A 23,556-nucleotide genomic window follows, 5' to 3' on the forward strand; every position below is an offset into this window, starting at 1 on the left:
GGCCAGCATTTCGCATGATGTACTTGATGTACTGTGTATTTAAGTTAAATAAGCAAGGTGACAATATACAGCCTTGACATACTCCTTTCCCAATTTTGAACCAGTCTGTTGTTTCACATCCAGTTCTAATTGTTGCTTTTTGACCTGCATACAGGTCAAGAAGGTTCCCTGGTGGCTCAGATGGTAAAGAATCCACCTGCAATGCAGGACACCTGGGTTTGATCCCTGGGTTGGGAATCTACCCTGAAGAAGGGAATGGCTACCCACTCCAGTATTCTCACCTTGAGAATTCCACGGACACAGGAGCCTGGCGGGCTACACAGTCCATGGGGTGACAAAGAATGGGACGCGACTGAGTGACTAACACTTTGCTTCCTACTGAACTTTAACTGAAGAACGCTGCCCTTGGGCTCTCCTGTAGCCCCTTCTGCTCCACATGGTGCTGCTGAGGCCCACCCACACCCACGCACTCATTTTTACCACTGATTACTCATACAGAACATATGAGTGTGCACAACCAATTGATCTGTTCTGCTGTGGTGGACATTTTGCTTCTTTCCAGTTTGGGGTTATCATAAACAATGCTGCTGGGAACATTATTAGATATGTTTTCCAGCTCACAAACACAAGAGTATCCTTAGAGTACGCTGTTTGGGTCAAAGGGCCTGCCCACGTTCACCTTCTCCAGATCGTGTGAAATGTTTTCACACTACACTCCCATCAAAAGTGAATAAGAAAGGACTTTTCTGGTAGTCCAGTGGTTAAGACTCCGTGCTCCCAATGCAGGGGGCCTGGGTTCAATCCCTGGTCAGGGAACTAGATCCCACATGGTGCAACTAAGACCAGCTGTAGCCAAATAAATAAATATTAAAAAAAAAAAAAAAAGGTGGATGAGAGGACGTCCCTGGTAGTCCAGTGGTTAAGAATCCACCTGCCAACCCAGGGGACACAAGTTTGATCCCTGACCCAGGAAGATTCCACGTGCTGTGTACCACAACAACCGAGGCCACACTCTAGAGCCCATCAATGGCAACTGCTGGAGCCCCCGCACCTAGAGACTTGCCCTGCAACAAGAAAGCCAAGGCAATGAGGAGCCCTCACAACACAACTAGAGAGTGGCCCCAACCCCCACTTGCCACAACTAGAGAAAGCCTGTGCAGCAACAGAGACCCAGTGCAGCTAAAAATAAATAAATACAAATAAGTAAATAAACAAATAATTTTGTTTAAGTGGAAGAGACTTCCACAAACCTAAATCAACAGATTCTGTCCAATTTTAATCCGGCAATCTGGTTAGTATGATAGTAAATCGGAGGGTTTAATTTATGTCATTGTGGAGATCATGCACCTAGGTTTATGGGTACTCTCTGCCTTTCACTGTCCCACTGTCCTTACAAAAATATTTATCAATGTGGTTTATAAATGCATTGATATATTACATTCTTCTAAGCACTAATAGGAAAGACGTTTCACTGATAAATTTTCTGACAATTTCCAATTTAGAAAATGTATCACATTCATTACCACAAGCACTTAAATACTGGGTTCAAATGATTATTCCCCACTAAATGGAACCAGGTTCCTTACAGAAATGACTGATTCCTGGACTGAATCAAAGCATATGGAAGACAAACTTTCAATATTTTGTGCCAGAAGGTAAGGAAGTACTCAGAGAGTGACAGGGATGTGTCAAAAGTATATAGAGCCTGTCTGAAAGGGCTCTCATTGGTCAAATTACAGAGAAACTGAATATCAAAATAAACAGTAAGAGGGATTACCGTGGTGGTCCAGTGGTTAAGAATCCGCCTTGCAATACCAGGGGCATGCATGCACGCTACGTTGCTTTAGTCATATCCAGCTCTGCGCAACCTTATAGACTGCGGCCCGCTTGGCTCAGTTGTTGTGGCAAGCAGTGGTCGGGGCCACTCTCTAGTTGTGTTGAGAGGGCTCCTCATTGCATTGGCTTGTCTTATTGCACGGTACAGGCTCTAGGTGCGGGGGCTCCAGTAGTTGCCACTGATGGGCTCTAGAGCATGGCCTCGCTTGCTGCGGTACAGGCAAGAATACTGGAGTGGATTGCCATGCCTTCCTTCAGGTGATCGTCCCGACCCAGGGATCGAATCTGAGTCTCCCATGTCTAATCTGCATTGGCAGGTGGGTTCTTTACCATTAGCACCACCAGGGTCGCAGGTTCAATCCCTGGTTGGGGAACTAAGATCCCACATGCCTCAGAGTAATTAAGCCTGTGTGCTCCAATTAGAGTGCATGCACAGCAACAGAAGATCCTATATGATGCAGCAAAGATCCCTCATGCTGCAACTAACACCCAGTGCAGTCAAAATACACCTTAAAGATAAATCAACAGTAGTAGTAGAATAAACAGGAATAAAATGGGCTGGGAGCTGGGTAGCAGATGGCTGGCAGGGACATGAGAAGACTTGATGGAAGTGAACATCTCAATATATGCGTGGGTTACACCGTCACTTGTCAAACTCAACAAACTGTAACACTTGAGATCTGTGTAGTCCCTGCTTACAAATTATACCTTAATGTGATATAATTCATCATTTCTACACCAAAAAAGAAACATCACATGATTAGGTAACTAGATGCAGAAACAGTATTTGACAAAATTCAACATCCATTCATGACAAATACTAGGAAAAAAGGAATTTCGTTAACTTGATAATGGATAGTTACAAAATCTATGGCTAACATCATACTTAGTGGTGAAAGACTAAATGCTTTCCTCCTAAGATCAACATGGTAAGAATGTCTGTTCTTACCAATCCTATTCAGCCTCACAGTGGAAGTCCATGCTAGTGCAACATGGCAAGAAAAAGAAAAAAAAAAAAAAGCATATAAATAGGAAAACATAAATCTTGCTTTCTTTGCAAACATGATTTCTCTAGGTAGAAAATTCCATGGGATCTACAAAAAAGCTCCTAAAACTAATAAATGAGTTTTTTGCAAGGTTGTATAACTCACTGTATTCCCATATACTTGTAATAAACAACTAGAAAATAATTTTTCAAGTTAAGTACCATCTATAGAACCACAGAAAAACTAGACTTTATGGACAGAAATCTAACAAAATGTGCCTAGAATGTGCATGCTGAAAACTGTAAAATATTGATGAAAGAAATCAAAGAAGACAAAAATAAATGGAGAAATATATCATATTCCTGGTCTGGAAGACTGAATGTTGTGAAGATATTACTTCACCCCAAACAGATCAACCGAGTCAATGCAACAGATATGGACAAGCTGATTCTAAAATGTATATAAAGAGTGAAAGGAACCAGAATGACCAAAACAATTTTGAAAAAGAACAAAGCTGAAGAGAACAATATTGATTTCAGGGCTTACTATAAAGCTGCAGTAGTAAAGACAGTATGGCATTACCAACAAGATATATAGATCAATGCAAGAGAAGAGAGCCTAGAAACAGACCCAACAGATGGGATTTTTAGCAAAGATGCAAAGTCAACTCAGCAGATACAAGATAGCATTTTTGTTTTTTTTGTTTGTTTTTTTTACAAGATAGCATTTTTAAGAAATGGTGCTTAACTATCAATATGTGAAGAAAAAAACCTCTAGCTATGCTTGCATGTTACACAAAATTTTACTCAAGGACTTCCCTGGTGGTCCGGGGGCTAAGAGTCTGCCTCCCAATGCAGGGGACATGGGTTAATTCCTCGTCTGGGAAGATCCCACATGCTGCAGGGCAACTAGGCCCACGTGCCAAAACTACTGGGCCCACGGACACTGGATCCTGTGCCCTGCAACAAGAAAAGCCAGCATGGACAGAGGCTTCCGCACAGCAACTAGAGTAGCTGCAACTAGAGAAAGTCTGTGCGCAGCAACAAAGACTCAGTACAACAACAACAACAACAACAACAACTTTACTCAAAATGGATCACAGACCTAAATGTAAAACATAAAACTATACAACTTCTAGGGGGGAAAATACATCATGTATTTTTATAAAAATGAAAATACATCAAGTACATCATGAGAAACGCTGGACTGGAAGAAACACAAGCTGGAATCAAGATTGCCAGGAGAAATATCAATAACCTCAGACATGCAGATGACACCACCCTTATGGCAGAAAGTGAAGAGGAACTAAAAAGCCTCTTGATGAAAGTGAAAGTGGAGACTGAAAAAGTTGGCTTAAAGCTCAACATTCAGAAAACGAAGATCATGGCATCTGGTCCCATCACTTCTTGGGAAATAGATGGGGAAACAGTGTCAGACTTTATTTTTCTGGGCTCCAAAATCACTGCAGATGGTGAACTGCAGCCATGAAATTAAAGACGCTTACTCCTTGGAAGGAAAGTTATGACCAACCTAGATAGCATATTCAAAAGCAGAGACATTAATTTGCCAACAAATTTCGTCTAGTCGAGGCTATGGTTTTTCCTGTGGTCGTGTATGGATGTGAGAGTTGGACTGTGAAGAAAGCTGAGCGCCAAAGAATTGATGCCTTTGAACTGTGGTGTTGGAGAAGACTCTTGAGAGTCCCTTGGACTGCAAGGAGATCCAACCAGTCCATTCTGAAGGAGATCAGCCCTGGGATTTCTTTGGAAGGAATGATGCTAAAGCTGAAACTCCAGTACTTTGGCCACCTTATGTGAAGAGTTGACTCACTGGAAAAGACTCTGATGCTGGGAGAGATTGGGGGCAAGAGGAGAAGGGGACGACAGAGGATGAGATGGCTGGATGGCATCACTAACTCGATGGACGTGAGTCTCAGTGAACTCCGGGAGTTGGTGATGGACAGGGAGACCTGGCGTGCTGCGATTCATGGGGTTGCAAAGAGTCGGACACGACTGAGTGACTGATCTGATCTGATCTGAGGGGAAAAAAACCAGAGGAAATTTTTGTGACCCTGGGTTGAGCAAAGAGTTCTTAGACAAATGTCAAAAGCACAATACATAAAAGATAAAAATGGTAAAAGAGACTGCATCAAAACTCAAAATTTTTGCTCTATAAAAAAACAATATAAAAGAAGCTAAGGCAGAGAATGAAGAGAAAAATATTTCCAAATTTGTATCTGACAAAAAGCTTACATCCAAATTGTATAAAGAGTTCTCAAATGCAACAATAAAGCAAATGACTCAATAGGGGAAAAAATGGTGAAAGAAATGAACAGATACTTCACCAAAGAAGATATACAAATGCCAAATGAACACAAGATAAGTTGTTTTCAACATCATTAGTCTTTAGATATAAAAATTAAAACCACTACTTAAAGTATTAGAATAACAACAAAAGAAAACTGACAAGAACAGAGGGGAGGATGCAGAACAATAGGAACTCCCATTCATGGCTAGTGGGAACGCGAAATGGAACAGCCACTGTGGAAAAGTTTGTCAGTTTCATATAAAACTGAATGTATACTTATTAACAACCCAGCAATCTGTCTCCTAGATATGCCAACAACTGGAAACAACCCAAAGTCCTTCAAAGGGTGAACGGATAAACAAAGTAGGGAACATTCATACAACAGAATACTGCTCAGCAAAAAAAGAAACAATTGGTAAATTCAACAATATGAATTGAATTTCAAATGCATCACGCTACATGAAAGAAGCCAGACTGAAAATGCAGCATAAACTATATGATTCTATTTACATTTTATTCCAGAAAAGGAAAAATCATAGAGACAGAGAATAAAGGTTAAGGGAGGGAGAGAATTTGATGACAAAGATGTAGCATGAGAACACCTGGGGGATGAGAAAACTCTGTTTCTTGTGTGGTGGTGGTTATACAACTTGAGGCACTTGACAAAACTCACCAAACTACGCACCCAAAAAAATGAGTTTTACTGAATTAAGCAAGTTTAAATAAGGGACTTCCAAGGTGGTCCAGGGGTTAAGAATACACCTGCCAATGCAAGGGACATGGGTTCGATCCCTGGTCTGGGAAGATCCCACATGCCTCAGAGCAACTAAGCCTGTGCACAAGGGAGCCCACGCACTGCAACTGCTGAAGCCCGTGCGTCTACAGCCCATGCCCCACAACACAAGAGGCCGCCACAACATGAGAAGCCTATGCAGTGCAATGAGAAGCCTATGCAGTGCAATGAAGAGTAGCCTCCACTCACTGCAACTAGAGAAAGCCCATACACAGCAATGAAGACCCAGCACAGCCAAATACGTAAATAAATCTAAAAAAATAAAAATAAGAATCCACATATGAACATAAGAATGGGAGAAAAAAGGAAGCTCACATTGCAGCAGAATGCCAACGAGTGAATGTAGAAGGAATAATGGAGTTAGAAAATCCACTTTGCCATCTTTAACATGACAACTAATGCTGGCAAGGCTCATCAAGAGGTGGTAGATTAGTGGCCCATGTCAAAGGACATTCTATAAAATAACTGACCAGTACTCCTCCCAAGAGTGAGGAGTCAGCCTAGATTAAAGAAGACCTAGATTAAAGAGAGGCATGACAACTAAACACAATTGGTGATCCCAGACTGGGGAAAAACAACTACACAAAGGAAGTCACTGGAACAAGAGATAAAATTTGCACATGAGTTGTGGCTTAGTCATGGTAAAAGTTACTGTAAAATTTCTGGAACTATCATACCATGGTTAGACCAGATGACACTGGTGCCTGATACTACATGCTCGAGTACTCAGGGATACAAGTGCACGAATACAATGTCCACAACTTAGTCTCAAACAGTTTGAGGGGAAATGTGTCTGTGTGTACATATGAGAGACAGAAAATGAAAATAATGCAAATGGGGTAAGAAGTTAACCACCGGTGAATGTGGGTACAGGATAAAAGGGGAGTTCTTTGTACTGTTATTGTAACTTTTATATGGATTTGAAATTATATCAAAATTAAAAATTAAGCATTTTAAGATATACCACCACAAAATTAAACTGCTTTCAGAACCTAGCATAATCTATTCCAAAATGACTAGACTCTGACCTGTACTTTTAGGTTCTTGGCATTTATTAATGTAACACTGAATGACTTAATCTTCAAAAATTAATCAGTCTGCATTCAATTAACATCCATTTAGAAGCCTAAGGTCCTGATAGTTCAAAACTATGTTTTACTTTAGGGTTTCTTCCAGCTACAGAAAATAGCAAGTTATCTATATGATCTTTCTTTCTGCTCTGTTTGCACTGTTCTCAAAAATACAGATAAAAGACACAAGAAAGAACCAACATTGAAAACACAGCACACAGGAATCCTGAGCACACATTCAACAGGACTATAGGTATTAGATGACATGCATGCTGAAGCTACTACTGAGTTACAGGTCAACACACAAAAAAATAATGCATTAAGGTCTGTGTTGTCATTTACTCATGCAATTTAGTTGTATAATTTTATATGCAGGAAGACTTTTTTACTTTTTTAAAATAAGGAATGGGCTCTGGAAAAAAAAATGCTGAAGAGCAAATAGTAAATTGAAGGTTAAAATATCTGGATGAGGAAAAGTTTCGGATGAGACTACATTTTAGAACCATCGAAAAGTACCTGAAATGGTTGCTGCTGGGATGAAAAAGCAGCAGAAACATTTGGAGGAAGCTGGGTTGCTATAGCAACAGGAGTACCAGTCTGCCCATCCTTTCCTGTCACAACCTTTACCTGAGAGGAAATATTTTGAGAAAAAAAGGCAACATAATTTTTAAGACTGCTCAAAATCTTGTTAGAATTTTACTGCTGACAGCTCACCAATCTCTGGTGTTTAAAAATGGAATGTTTTTGCATCAAATCCTGTAAAAGGACACTGAACTAATTTATGACAGATTTATAACATAACACCCTAACTCAACTGCAAATCTTGCAGAAACTCCAATTTAAGTCATAAGTACAATATCCTTAGATTCTTTAACTTCAAACTTTAAAAGGGGGAATGGCAGACAGTCTTGAAGTAGCAAAGCCCTGACAACTTCAGAGGCAGTTTCACCCTGGCCTACTGCGTGCAGGTCAGAATGGCAATGACAGATAAAGGGGACTGGGCCCACAGACAACATTGGTGTACAAACATAAAGAGAGCTGAACTTCACTATTTCATGGCAACAGAGGGGAAACCCTCAAAAAAACCATATAAACCTTTTAGAAAAGAAAAAATGGTTCATCCTGGAAAGGGTGTTAAAGAAAACACCAAATGGCAAAGCCACATGTAATAAATACCAATGAGGAGATGAACAAAGAGGCCAGCTTTTGTTCATCAAAAGCTGATTTCTTTGCAGAAGAGTTGACAGAAATTTACATTTTAGCTATATCAAAAAACAAAGTAAGTCCCACCAACATAGTGTACAGTACACAACACAAAGGCACAAAACAGTGCGTCACAGTCACCTCACTGTCACCCTGTCTGATCAGCTTCATTCTTAGGAGTATAAATAAAAGCATCTTAAGAATCACTGAGGGGTTGAAAAATCCCAACAGGGAGGATTGATTAAGCACCCATTCCAGGCACCCAAAACTTTCACCACCTAAAAAAGTCTTATCTTAAATATCATTCTGTAGGTATCTGCAAAAGTGTGAGTTAAATACATGATCTTAAATCTAAGACATCTACAAATTGAAAAAACTCTGTTTTGCTGTAATAACCATATTTTATAAAGATACCTTAAAAATATATCTAGTTATTTAAATTTCATCTGATACACTGTAACAAGCTGGTGATTCAAATTCTTTCTTTAAAAATGATATCCATGCTGTTTTTAGTCGGTGGACCTACAGAAGTAAAATGTGAAATCTGGGGAATCAGCAGGAAGGTGGCCACGCCCCTGGCTTCTGCAGGCTCTTCAGGGCTGAGCAATGCCCAGACACCCTGAAGAGCATAGGGTAAAGCTGGGTCACGACAGGTTAGTTCTCCAAACCAGGGAGGTGTAGCTGTTCTAAATGAGCCAGCATTACTCACAGCACCACTCTGCCCCATCTTCCCAACTAGACCAGCCCTTTCTTTCCATGAAGGAAAAAGCAAATCCATTCTTCAATTTTACTCCTGGATGAAATCCTCATGAGACTGCATCTTATACACACCCCAGGCTCACAGACTACTTTTCATTTGAAGTTGCGCAGACTCAACTCCACATAGCACGACCCGCTGCTTCTCACCTCATCGTTGATAACCTCAGACTTCTCTTCCTCCTCCTCCTCCTCCTCCTCCTCCTCTTCTTCAAGGTCCAAATCATTCTGCCTAAGATAAGCTTGTAAAGGGGCATAATGTTTCTTCTTAAACGCTAAGAAATCCATCATGTTCCCTTGAAGGTGTTGAAGGAAGAACAGTTCGATCAAATACTCCTTGAAGGCCTCCTTCAGCGCCTCCATCTCCCTGTAGTGATAGTCCAGGCACTGCTTCCTCATCTGAGCCAGCTCCTGGGAGGCCGGGGGGATCTCCTCCAACTTTCTGGGAGCCTTCCTTACGCCTGTGCTCCCCGCAGACGAGAGGGGAAGGCTGGAGAGGCCCGGGGGCACTGCGGTCCTGGAAGGGCTGGTGGGGGGCGGTGGGGACGTCATCCCAAACGCCGAAGTCCCCCCAACCCCTACCCCAACCCCGGGGAGCAGAGGTCTGGTCAGTGGTGGGCCCTGCAGCACCTGCTGCTGCTGGATCAGCTGCCCCTGGATGATGCTGCTGATCTGGGGCGGCAAGCTCGTCGTGGTGATGTGGCCGGGGCTGGACAAAGGCTGCAGGCCCGCCCCGCCCGCAGCCGCGGGGCTCTGAGGCCCCAGGTGGTGGACGGTACCCCCAGACTGCGCGTGGGGCTGCGAGAGTCTCCGTTCTCTGCTGACCGTGATGGGCGCCCCCGCGTGCTGCAGCTGAACCTGAGTGCCCGGGGCCATCTGCGCCAGGCCCGAGCCCTCCTGGAACACGAAGTGGCCGCCGCTGGACGGGCTCAGGCTGATCTGCCTCACCAGCACGCTGGCATCCACGAAGCCCCCGGTGGGACTGCTGCTGCAGAGGCCCAGGCCGGGGCCGGGGGCACCTGCCCGCACGCTCTGCAGGCCCGGCCCTGGCGCGGGGCTGGGCTGGGTGGGGCTCTGAGTCTGCACCTGCTGCGACAGCGGCGAGGTGACCTGTATGTACGATGGAGACCCGTGCTCAAACCGCCTCTGCTGCGCGCTGAACTGGAATCCCGGAGAAGTGGGGCTGGGCAGCGGCAGGGGGGCCAGCGTGATCTGGGGGTTTCCGCCCACCACCGGCCCCACATTCTGAAGGGCGATATTCACGTTCTGCCCGGCCACAGGACTCCGATTCATCAGCTGCGAAACTTGGTAACCGGGGGACTGGGGTGCAGACGGGCTCACCGCTGGGGCGAAGGGCGTGGCGGGGGACTGGGGGGGGTTGGGGTGGGCCTGCTGCTCTTCTTCGCTGCCGGCGAAGGCCCTTGACCTCTGCAGCTGGTGCTGGACATTCTGAGGGCCGCTGCCATGGTGCATGATCGCCCTCCTCTTTTATCCAACTTAATGTTCTCCTGAAAAATCAAAGTTAAAATCAAGTTACTTAAGGACAAATAAAACTATCTGATCACTACTTGTTCCCAGTACCACTGAACAGCCCAGGACAGGGGTTCTGAAGGAATATTTCCACCAGCATCTGACACAAACCACTGTCTTCCTGAGGAGATGGCACTGGAGACCAGCTCCTTCGGCAGGGGAGGGGCAGGGCCTTCTGGGTCTCGCTGTGCCCGGGGCCAAGACAGCCTGGCAGGAGTAGGTGGGTCCCAACCAGCTCCTGAGGAAGGTAATTAGCCATTACTTGCTCAAGGCCAGCAGGATCTGAACTCAGAGCTGGCGCTCATGGCTTGCACACTTCTTCCGGGGAGGCGAGCAGCCCTGCTCCATGCCAGGCTGGGGTGATCTGCCTGTCTCTCCCAGAAGAGGGACGGCGCCCAGGAGGTAGTCAGTGATGCCCACCGCATGCCACCACTGTGTGTCACCACAACAGAGCCCCTACCCCTTCACTCGCCGGCAGTTTTCATAAACGTCTGTGCTATGGCCCAGGCAGATACCCCTGGGTTGAGTTCAGTTCAGTTCAGACGCTCAGTCGTGTCCGACTCTTTGCGACCCCATGAATTGCAGCACGCCAGGCCTCCCTGTCCATCACCAACTCCCGGAGTTCACCTAGACTCATGTCCATCAAGTCGGTGATGCCATCCAGCCGGTGATGCCATCCAGCCATCTCATCCTCTGTCGCCCCCTTTTCCTCCTGCCCCCAATCCCTCCCAGCATCAGAGTCTTTTGCAATGAGTCAACTCTTCGCATGAGGTGGCCAAAGTACTGGAGTTTCCGCTTTAGCATCAGTCCTTCCAAAGAACACCCAGGACTGATCTCCTTTAGAATGGACTGGTTGGATCTCCTTGCAGTCCAAGGGACTCTCAAGAGTCTTCTCCAACACCAGACACCACAGTTCAAAAGCATCAATTCTTCGGCATTACCTGAGTGTGAACACACACAGCCCCCATCCCAGGCAGACACTGTGTTCCTGGGGAGAAGGCCCTGGTCTGGGTGTCAGTCTTGCACCTCAGCCTTCTTTACAAGCTCATCCAGAGTGGGGATTTCAGGAAGAAACCTCAGGAGAGAGGGGAACAGCCAGGACTTGGATCCACATTCCAAGAGAGTCCCCATTCCAGGAGAGTCCTGGTCAGGGGTTCACCTACTCTCTGGGAGCTGGGACACGGCTTTAAAGGGGCTTACGCCCCCACACTGCTGAGTGCCGTGGACTAGAGGGGGAGGTGGGAGAGGGAACGACAGGAGAAAGGACAAGAAAAAGCAGAGGATGGAGAGAGAGGAGGCCAATTCTGAGATGGAGCAGGGAGACTGCTCACAAGTCACATCCGGCCAGAGCCCCGAGGCCTGCAAGGGGACGAACCCCGCTGGGAAGAGAACGACAGCCTCAGCCTGTCTGCACCCCACTGTAGCTGGGAAACAGACACAGAAATACCCTCCCACCATTTAAAATTCTCAGTCTTCACTGACACGCTTAGCTCCCCATCTCTGGTGTTCCTTCCACCACTCCCCCACCCCCCCGGGAAAAGCAGGAAAGTGATGCCTTTCATCTTGAGGGCATCACTATTATCTCACTGAGAAGACAGTAAGGGGTGAAAAACATTATATGCCAAAAGTTACAAGCTTACAAAGTGGAAACACACATTTATATGAAAGCTCCCAGACCTGGGCGCCTGGCTAAAACACACATATACATGAAATCAAAAGCTACAGAACTCATGGGATGCACAAGTACAGGCTGAGAAAACATAAAAACCAGTGCCTATTCAAACTAGAAGGCACTTTCTGCTCTGATGACTATCTCTGAAGCTCAGAAAGCACAGCTGAACGGGAAACCAGGACCACAGTAAAGAACAGCCTTAATTATCAAGCCAGGAGCCCACTCCCCTCTCAGCCCCAGCAGAGAGAGCCCAGCAAAGTAGGTGGGAACTGTGCGCTGGGGGACACAACTTGGGAGGGGGCCTCTCCCATGCTGACTGCTTTCAAAAGGAGCTTTTGTTCCTGATCTTTTTAAACAAGCGCTATGAGGAAGATTCATGTACAACAGACACGAAAATAGGATAAGGAGAATACACTGTGATCACTAACATGCTGAAAAACTGTGGAGGGGTAATGGAAAAGATATTTAAAAACAGAATGTCTCTATGTGTGTAGCTGAGTCACTCTGCTACACAGCAAAGTCTGACACAACGCTGTCAATCAACACTTTGTCGTCGTCGTTGTTACTATTGTTCAGTCGCTCAGTCATGTCTGACTCTCTGCAGCCCCATGGACTGTAGCCCGCCGGGCTCCTCTGTCCATGGCATTTTCCAGGCAAGAACACAGGAGTGGGTAGCCATTTCTTTCTCCAGGGGATCTTCCCAAGCCAGAGAATAAACCCACGTCTCCTGCACTGGCAGGCGGATTCTTTACCAATGAGCCACCAGGGAAGCCCAGATCAACACTTCAATTAAAACAAATGTGGAGGGAGACAGAGCAGATGCCAGAGGGTCAGAGCTCAGAGCATGCCTAGCAGGGTGAGACAACGGTGGGAAAGCAGAACTCGCTACCTCTGACCCAGTAATCTGACCTCTGTAAATCTCTAAGGAAATTCACCTACCAATTTTTTAAAATTATGCTTAAAGATATTTATGACAGAACAATGCAGTGAAAGTAGAAAGAGCAACCAGAAATATCCAATACTCAAGTTCTAGATAGAGAACGTGAAAGTGTCTAAGTGTCAGTCACTCAGTCGTGTCCAATTCTTTGCAACCCCATGGACTGTAGCCCGCCAGGCTCCTCTGTCCATGGAATCCTCCAGGCAAGACTACTAGGGTGAGCTGCCATTCTCAGTTTTTCAAATATACTATTGAGTGAAAAAAGCAGGATATCAATTGCACAACTTAACCCTCCACTGTTAAAAAATAAAAATTTTAAAATGTCTACTAAGATATATGGAAACATAAATACTGACCTGCACCTGCCGAAGAGGTAAGACACCTGAAGAGCCACACAATGGAGCTGCCTCAGCCGCATAAAGGCTGAGCTACAGACACACCCACACCACGAGGACGCCAAGGAGCCCGGCCAGACACAAGGACCACTGACTGCTGGCCACTGAATTGACAAGACATTCTGGAACAGGCAAAACCACAGGGACAGATTAGACGGAATCTGAGTGGTGGAGAAGGAACTGCAAAAGCAGGCAGGAACTTGGCGGCATGGACCTACTTGTACATTCGATTTGCGATGATGGTTACAAGAATGAGTGTGTCTGTCCAAATTCATAGAACTGTAAACTACACCTCAACTTTTTTAAAAGGTTCCGGACGTCAGTGAGCTTACAAGTCAAGTTATAGGAACAAACCCAATCAACTATAATGTAAAGAAACCACTTATCTAAAACAGCATCCCCCCAAAATATGGTAGAGATACCCTGGCAGAAAGCAAAGCCACCACCAAAGGCAAGACAACTTTGAACTGGTGCTGGCGATGCTCCTAATTGTAAGGTCTGTCAGAAGCAGCTGGAGTGAGCTGTTTGGCCCACAATTCGGAGGACACTGCCCGGAGCAGGCCAAGGTCGGCGAAATGGGTCAGGGCACTGCCACAACCTGTGAGGAGCAGGGACAAGTCCTCCGACCACTGCGGGCAGTGCCCACCAGTGTCACACGGGGGGATGGGGGGCAGGCATCTGTGTGGCTGCTGCTCTCGCAGGACAATGCTGACATCCCAAAGGGGCACATTTGGTGCCGGGAAACCACCCTAAGAAATACCCACCTGGGCCCTGTCCTTAGTGCAGGTCAGGGGTCCCAGGTGAGAACTGGAAAGAGTGAGGGGGAAAAGGCTTCAGAAGATGGGGTCCTGATAGCAGCTGCTCCCACCCCACCCCCACTAGGCTGAGGCCAAGCCCCCCAGCCCCTCCCGCCCCAGTTACTCTTCTGGGCATTGCCAGAGTCCAGGCAGCCAGGCATCAGGAATCCTTCCTTCAACAGGCAGGGCGCTCATGTCAGGAGCCATCTCCCCCTCGGCCCCCACACCTCCCAAGACAGATCCGGCCCTCCCGCCAGTCAGTCTCCTGCTGTGGGTAGTTCTGCTCTGTAGTAAACAGCCCCCAGGATGGGAGGAGAGCAAGGAGAAGGGAACAAGGAGGAGGGTGAACAGGCCTTGGACACACAGTTCTAGATAAAGAAAGTGTTAGTTGCAGGCCTTGGAGCATGGATTCAGGGCAGAAGAGACAGACAAAACATGATATGAGTGAAGAGAGGACAGAAGACACAAAGGGTGTCCGGAAATACTTTCAAGTGGAAACTCCAGAAAGCAATTTGGCAGCAGGTGTAAGAGTCTTACAGCACATTCACATCTTCTGATGCAGTCATCTGACTTTTAGACCAGCCTTAGAAAAAACATCAGCGTTGTGTTCAATATGGGCTTCCCTGGTGGCTCAGATGGTAAAGAATCCACCTGCAATGCAGGAGACCCAGGTTCGATCCCTGGGTCGAGAAGATTCCCCTGGCAAAGGGAATGGCTACCCATTCCAGTATGGATATTCACTACATTATTTATAGCAGAAAGCTGGCATGCGCAACAATAAACATCACTAAACTTTGATACATCTATGCAAAACAGCATCAATACTGAATATGTGACAGTGCACACACTACTTTTCTCCTGCTACCTTTCGCTGCTTCCAAGCTTGTCCTTAACTGGTACGTGCCATGGTCATTAGTGCCTTCACCAAATACTCTGATCCTCCTGGAGTATTTGGTGAGCATCTCCCAGCCCTGAATCAAGTGGTCACGTGACATGCTGTGGCAAAAACAGGGGCATGCTGTCTGCCATGCTGACTTTCTTCTGCTTGGTGGTTCACAGGGGCACAGAGATGAAGCCTCAGGGGGCATGACAAGCAAGCTAACTTCAGGAAACGTGTGGTGGGCACTCCGCCCTGCCTGGGAAGTCACGGACATCTGGGGAGCACCTGTTAACTGCGAGAACTGGGTATATCTTGGCTGATCCAGCACATAAAACAATAAATGCAAAGAGACTGATAGATACAGAGACCAAACAGTGGTTGTCAGAGGGAAGAGATGGGAGGGGGCAAATGGGTGGTTTTGCCCATTTGCAAAGGGAAGGGAAGTAAGTGGTACAAACCTCCAGATGTACATAAGTCATGGGGCACCAGGTGAAGCATGAGGAACGCCGGCAGTGATACTGTAACACCTTTGTATGCGGCCGGCTACAGATGGCTACTAGACTCATCACAATGATCATTTCATAACGTGTGCACATGTCAAATCATCACACGCCTGAAACTAACATAATATTGTACCCCAACGATCTTTCAACTAAAACTAAAAACAAGAAAACCCTTCCTCATAGAAGTGACTCCTCACCCTCCACTGCAGCCCATCACACAAATCCCGGCAGTTCTCGGCCGTAAGACACAAGGCCCCGTTGATGTATCTCTCCCTGCCTCTGTGACTTCTGGCTGTGGTTCACCCAGGGAGCCTCTCAGGGTTCCATGGGATCCACAAATGGGTGCCTCCCAAGAGCTGTAGACCAAAGAGAAAAACACCTCCTACAGACAGATGCCATTTTAAAGACTCTCTGACTGCTGCTGAGATTTTTAAAATAAACATTTTTTTTAAGCATTACTAAATTCGTAACAGCTTTCTGTGAGGCTAGAGAACTAAAATCCAGAGTTTCTTAGATCAATCCATTTTAAAAAATAAAAGTCAAGGACTTCCCTAGCAGTTCAGCGATTAAGACTGCCTTTCACGGCAGGAGGCACAGGTTCAATCTCTGGTCAGGGAACTAAGATGCCACATGCCACACAGTGTGGCCAAAGAGTAAAGGGAAAAAGTCAGATCTACTCTTGAGGTCCACCTACCCCCACACCTCACATCATTCACAAAAAAATTACTCAAAGCGGGGAAATCAAACCATAAAAATATTTTAAAACAGATGAGAATATCTTTATAATCCTACAGTAAAGAAGAGTTTCCTAAACATGGTGTGAAACCTAGAAACAAGAGAAGGGACTTCCCTGATGGTCCAGTGGTTAAGACTCCACGTTGTCAATCCAGAGAGCGTGGGTTTGATCCCCGATAGGGGAACTAAGATCCCACACACAGTGCAGTATCTCCCCTCAAAACAAAAAAAAAGAAGAGGCAGCACTCCCAAAATCATTTTACAAAGCCAGCATTACTGATAATGTAAAGCTAGACAACACCACCACAAAGAAAATTACAGGTTACCACCCTCAATGAACAGAGGTGAAAATCCTCCACAAAATATTAGCAAACTGAATTCAATGATACATTAAAAGGATAAAACACTATGATCAACAAGGACTTATTCCAGGGATACAAGGATGGTTCAACATCAAGTCAATGTGATACACCACATTAACAAAATGAAGGATAAAAATCATATGATCACCTCAATAAATGCAGAAAAAGCATCTGACAAAAATTCAACATCCATTTAGAATACAAACTCTTTTAACAAAGTGGGTATAGAGGGAACATATGTCAACATAATAAAGGCTTCATATGACAAGCTCATAGCTATATCATACTCAACAGTGAAAAACTGAAAGCATTTCTTCTCATATCAGGAACAAGACAAGGATGCCCACTTTTGCCACTTGGATTCAACATACTTTTGGAAGCCCCAGCCAGAGCAATCAGACAGGGAAAGGGAATAAAAGGCATCCAAATCAAAAAGGAAGTGGGACTTCACTGGTGGTACAGTGGATAAGAATCTGCCTGCCAAGGTAGGGACACAGGTTCAATCCCCGGTCCAGGAAGATTCCACATGCCGCAGAGCAGCTAAGCCTGTGTGCCACAGCTTCTGAGCCTGCGTTCTAGGGCTGGTAAGCCACAACTGCTGAAGCCTGTGCACCCAGAGCCTGTGTTCCGCAACAAGAAAACCACAGCAATGAGAAGCCTGTGCAACGAAGAGTAGCCCCCGCTCACTGCAACCAGAGAAAGCCCGAGCAAGGCAACAAAGACCCAGCACAGCCAAAATGAAATAAAATTTATTTTTTAAAAAAGGGAAGCAGTACAACTGTCACTATCTTCAGATGACACCATATGATATATAGAAAATCCTCAAGACTCCACCAAAAAAACTGTTAGAATTAAATTAATTCAGTAAAGTTGCAAGATACAAAATCAATATGCAAAAATCTTCGATTTTTTTCATACACTAAGAATTATCAGAGAAATTAAAGGGAAAAAATTCCATTTACAATTGCATCAAAAAGAATAAAGATATTTAGGAATTTTCTGACCAAGCAGGTCAAAGTCTTGTACACTAAGGACTATACGACACCAATGAGAGCATCTGAAGATGACACAAATAAATGGAAAGCTAATCTGTGCTCACAGATTAGGATTAATATTGTTAAAATGTCCATACTACCTAAAGCAACCTAAAGATTAACTGCAATCCCTATCAAAATCCCAAAGGCATTTTGGGGATAAAAATTAAAATTCCATAAAAATTTGTATGGAACCATACAAATGATGGATAGCCAAAGTATCCATCACGAATAGCCAAAGTAATCTTGAAAAAGAAGAACAACGCTAGAGGCATCAAGCTCCCTCATTCCAAACTATATTACAAAGTTTCAGTAATCACAATATGGTACTGGCATAAAAACCAACCCACAGATCAACGGAACAGAAGAAACAGTCTAGAAATAAACCCACACTTATATGATCAATTAATTTATGACAAAGGAGGCAAGAATAAACAATGGGAAAAAGTCTTGAAAATAAATGGTGTTGGGAAAAACAGCCAGCCATATGCAACAGAAGAAAATGGACCACTATCTTACACCACATGCAAAGATTAACTCAACTTAATGACTTGGAAGTTTGAACAAAGATCATAAAATTCCTGGAAGAAAATACTGCTGGTTAAGCTTCTTGATTCTCTCTTGGAGACTTTTTTTTTTTTTGGATCTGACTCCAAAGGCAATGGCAACAAAAGCAAAAATAAACAAATGGGAGATATCAGACTTAAAAGCTCTGCACAGCAGAGAAAACCATCAAAAAAACAAATAAAAAGCAGTCTACTAAATGGGAGAAGATACTTACAAATCAAATATTCAATGAGGGGTTAACACCCAAAATATATGAAGAACTCCTACAGCTCAATAACGAACAATCGAAGTGAAAATGGACACGCGATCTAAAGAGACGTTTTTCCAAAGAAGAAACAGATGGCCAAGAGATACGTGAACAGATGCTCCACATCGCTAATCATTAGGGAAATACAAATCAAAACCACAAGGTATCACCTCACGCCTGTGACAATGGCTGTTATCAAAAAAGACAAATGACAAGTTTTGCTAAAGATCTGGAGAAAAGGCAACCCTCCACGCACTGCCGGTGGAATGAAGCAGTGCAGCCACTGTGGAAAAGAATATGGAGGTTCCTCAGAAACATAAAAAGCAGAACCACCATATGACATGGAGAAGGCAATGGTAACCCACTCCAGTATTCTTGCAGAACCACCATATGACATGGAGAAGGCAATGGCAACCCACTCCAGTATTCTTGCCTGGAGAATCCCACGGACAGGCAGGCTATAGTCCGTGGGGTCGCAAGAGTCAGATACGACTTAGCAACTAGATCTTCATTGTATGACAATTCCACTACCAGTGATTCCACTTTATCTGAAGGAAAAAAAAACATTAATGTGAAAATATATGTTGAAAAGATATGAAAAGATTTGAATTTGAAAAGATATGAACACTCCTATGTTCATATGCAGCATTATTTACCACAGCCAAGATATGGAAGCAACTTAAGTGTCCATTAACAGATCAATGGATAAAGAAATGTGAGGTGGAGAGAGATAGATGTGATGGCATATTACTCAGCCATAAAAAAGAATAAAGTCCTGCCATTTCCAATGACATGGATGGAACTTGAGGGTATTATGCCAAGTGAAATAAGTCAGACAAAGAAAGATAAATACTGTATGATTTCACTTGCATGCGAAAGCTAAGCAAAACTCATAGGTACAGAGAACAGACTGGCGGCTGCAGTGAGGGTTGGCTGGCAGGTGAAATGGGTTAAGGGGATCAAAAGGCACATATCCCCAGTATAAATAGTCATGGGGTAACAGTGTGATAACTACAGTCAATAACATCGCATTGCATATTTGAAAGTTGCTAAGACAGTAAATCTTGAAAGTTCTCATTATAAGAAAAAAATTTGTAACTTTATATGATGACAGATGGTAACTAGACTTACTGTAGCGATCACTGTGTAACGTATACAAATGTCAAACCATTATGTTGGACACCTGAAACTAATATAATGTTGTATGTCAATTACACTCCAATAAAAATAAGCTGATACACACACATTTCCAGGTGGCACTAGGGGTAAAGAACCCTCCTGACAATTCAGGAGACTTAAGAGATGTGGGTTCAGGACTTCTTGGGCGGTCCAGGGGCTAAGACTTCACCTTAATGCAGGGGCGCAGGCTTGATTCTGGTCAGGGAGCTAAGATCCCATATGTCTTAAGGGAAAAACAAAAAAAACATTAAAAAAAAAAAACAAAAAACCAGAAGTGATATTGTAACAAATTCAATAAAGACTAGAAAAAAAATTTTTTTTAAGAGAAAGAGATGTGGGTTTGATCCCTGGGTCAGGAAAATCCTCTGGAGGAGGGCATGGCAACCCACTCTAGTATTCTTGCCTGCAGAATCCCATGGACGCTTCAGTCCACAGGGTCGCAAAGAGTCAGAAAAGACTAAAGCAACTTAGCAAGCACATTCAGTTCAGTTGCTCAGTCGTGTCCGACTCTTTGCAATCCCATGAACTGCAGCACGCCAGGCCTCCCTGTCCATCACCAGCTCCCAGAGTTCACTCAAACTCATGTCTATCAAGTCAGTGATGCCAACCAGCCATCTCATCCTCTGTCCTCCCCTTCTCCTCCTGCCCCCAATCCCTCCCAGTATCAGAGTCTTTTCCAATGAGTCAACTCTTCGCATAAGGCGGCCAAAGTACTGGAGTTTTAGCTTCAGCATCAGTCCTTCTAATGAACACCCAGTAATGATCTCCTTTAGAATGGACTGGTTGGATCTCCTTGCAGTCCAAGGGACTCTCAAGAGTCTTCTCCAACACCACAGTTCAAAAGCATCAATTCTTCGGTGCTCAGCTTTCTTCACAGTCCAACTCTCACATCCATACATGACCCCTGGAAAAACCATAGCCTTGACTAGACAGACCTTTGTTGGCAAAGTAATGTCTCTGCTTTTGAATATGCTATCTAGGTTGGTCATAACTTTCCTTCGAAGGAGTAAGCGTCTTTTAATTTCATGGCTGCAATCACCATCTGCAGTGGTTTTTGAGCCCCCCAAAATAAAGTCTGACACTGTTTCTACTGTTTCCCCATCTATTTCTCATGAAGTGATGGGACCAGATGCCTTGATCTTAGTTTTCTGAATGTTGAGCTTTAAGCCAACCTTTTCACTCTCCTCTTTCACTTTCATCAACAGGCTCTTCAGCTCTTCACTTTCTGCCATAAGTACGTACGTATACATATTTTTTTCTTAAAAAATATATTTCCTAGTTATGTCCACTAAGAGTCCCGAAAGCAATGATGCCCTGTAACTACCTGCTTACTTTTGCAAAACAAAAAAAAGGAAGTAATTTAGGAAGAATAAACCAGAAATGAAGAGGGGTGAGTGCAAGCCGACTCATAGGACAGTGAAGGCAGGGGCGCTTCTGAGTACACCATCTGTATCATTTTGACTTTTACAATCAGGTTTAAAGTGCTACATGTTCAAAAAGTAAAATTAAATCAAAAAGAATGAAGAACTCCCTAAAACTGAATATAAACAGAAACTCTGAGAAGGACAACATAATCACGAACGGAGGCTCCCTTGATGGTTCAGTGGTAAAGAATCCTCCTGCCAAAGCAGGAGACTCAGGTTCGATCCCTGCGTTGAAGAGATCCCCTGGAGTAGGAAATGGCAACCCACTCCAGTATTCTTGCCTGGGAAATCCCATGGACAGAGAAGCCTGGCAGGCTACAGTCTACTGGGTTGCAAAAGAGCTGGACACGACTTAGCACAGACAGCAATCACCAAGGGAACCGGGAAGGAACACCAATCAACTCCACGGCACTGGATAAGAATTAGGAGTCAGCATCAACTCATGGGTCTTTCCTTAAAACACATTTCCTAATTCTGTCTCCTGAAATGGCCTAAAAGCAATAACATCCTGGCAGAAAGGAGGGAAACTGGAAGCAGAGAGCTCTGTGGGAAAAGCAGCAGACTACACAGCCTCTCCTGGGGTGGTGATGGAAGATGGAGAGAAAGGTTAAGAAATTTTAGGACAGTGGTTCTCATCTTTGAAAAAAGAGAGTCATGCCCTCATTTAACACTATTTGTATTTCAAAGTCATGTCAGTGGTGGGACTACAAACAAATCCAAGAAGACTAAGTAAAGCTTCTCCTTTCTACCTGGGGCTCTCCTCAAACAGAGCTACTGATGCATACACACTCACAGTCCTGAAAACCAAGAAGAGTTCAGATTGGCAGGTGTGGTGATGGGCATAGGTGGGTTAAGAAAGGCCAAGGTGAAGTTCACAGCTCAGCACCGTGGGAGCCATGTCCCCACAGAGAACAGGTCTCTGCACAGCAGAAATGTGCACAGCATCAGCCAGGGAGCCTGGGGCCCGAGCGACCACCACCAACCACATCTCACTTCTGTGAGAAAGCAGTCTAAGGGGCGCCCAGGCAGGGACAGAGACTGACCCCGATCAGCAGAACCGTGGCAGCTACACCATAAGAACCTTCCTCCCACAGAGAATGTTCTCTGCCCTCTACTCCCCAGTAACTGGTACTCAAGGGCTTTTTATAAACTGTCTTTGTGCTGGCCTAAGTGACTTGATAGACACCCCCAAAATGGACCAATTACATCTGCCAGACGGAGTAAAAAAGGGTTTAAAAATGTTAAAAACAATGCTTTCATTCACCTTGAATTGCTCCCCCAAATTTTTAAAAGATGATGGGTGGATGGATGTGTGACAAAGCAGGTCAGTAAAATGTTAATAATAGAAAATCGAATGGTGGGTATACAGGCATTTACTATAAAATTCTCTCAATCCTGGTATATCTTTGAAATTTTTCATAGTAGAATGTTAGCATCTATTAAGATGGCAATGTCACATGTCACTTAATAAATAAAAGGCTGTAACAAAAGTCCTATTTGCTAACAAAACTTCATTCTTCCACCTTAGAGCAGGTTATGAAGGTTCCATACTAGACCTTAAAATACGCAAGTTCCAAAAGATAAAACAGACTAAACTAATTTTTAAAACTGTCTAGGATGACTAACGGAGAAGGCAATAGCACCCCACTCCAGTACTCCTGCCTGGCAAATCCCACGGACAGAGGAGCCTGGTAGGCTGCAGTCCATGGGGTCTCGAAGAGTCGTACATGACTGAGTAACTGCACTTTCACTTTCATGCACTGGAGAAGGAAATGGCAACCCACTCCAGTGTTCTTGCCTGGAGAATCCCAGGGACAGGGGAGCCCGGGGGGCTGCCGTCTATGGGGTCACACAGAGCCGGACACGACTGAAGCGACTTAGCAGCAGCAGCAGCTGGATGACTAAATGCTGAGATGTGGATGCATATCAAAGTAAAAGCAATTCATTGTGTTCTAAAAAAAAAAAATAAAAACTGTCTAGGATGCATTACATGTGCACTACAGAGAACTGACCTCTCGAGGGGCTGCAGTGGGAACAGGGAAGCCCAGACTTGATGCCACCAATGTCCCTTCTGATCAAAATCATGGTAGTAGTGGTAGGTCCTTAACCCAACGGGCCAGAGCCCCCTGGACTGCAGTTAAGTGGGCTCTATTTCTGTTTGAGAGGAACATTCAAGACAAACCGAAGAAGTGCTTCTTCAAACTCCAGGCAATAAAGCCACAAAAGCCCAATTTATTATTCTGCTGCTCTTTCTCAGTCTTTTTTCCCCCTACTGTCCCCCTAAGAAGTCTATTGGTGAAGTTTTAAACCATAGCCATACTGTATCTCTGTGAACTATGACCC

General features: G+C 44.6%; 1 protein-coding gene across 14 annotated transcripts in view; it reads right to left on the reverse strand.

Annotated features, from left to right (window-relative positions):
• EP400 (E1A binding protein p400) overlaps window positions 1-23,556 on the reverse strand; it is a 107,198-nt gene that overhangs the window by 77,588 nt on the left and 6,054 nt on the right. For 8 of the 14 annotated variants that reach the window (XM_070769315.1, XM_070769309.1, XM_070769312.1 and 5 more), the window contains exons 2-3: window positions 9,102-10,459; window positions 7,509-7,619 (exon numbers count right to left, since the gene is read on the reverse strand). In XM_070769315.1, coding sequence (XP_070625416.1) covers window positions 7,509-7,619; window positions 9,102-10,424 — 1,434 coding nt within the window. In that variant the 5' untranslated portion in view covers window positions 10,425-10,459. The remainder of the gene's footprint in view (window positions 1-7,508; window positions 7,620-9,101; window positions 10,460-23,556) is intronic. The other 6 variants (XM_070769317.1, XM_070769322.1, XM_070769313.1 and 3 more) reach the window with 1 other exon arrangement.

The sequence above is a fragment of the Bos indicus genome, chromosome 17 (genome assembly GCF_029378745.1).
Source record: "Bos indicus isolate NIAB-ARS_2022 breed Sahiwal x Tharparkar chromosome 17, NIAB-ARS_B.indTharparkar_mat_pri_1.0, whole genome shotgun sequence".
Classification (NCBI taxonomy): domain Eukaryota; kingdom Metazoa; phylum Chordata; class Mammalia; order Artiodactyla; family Bovidae; genus Bos; species Bos indicus.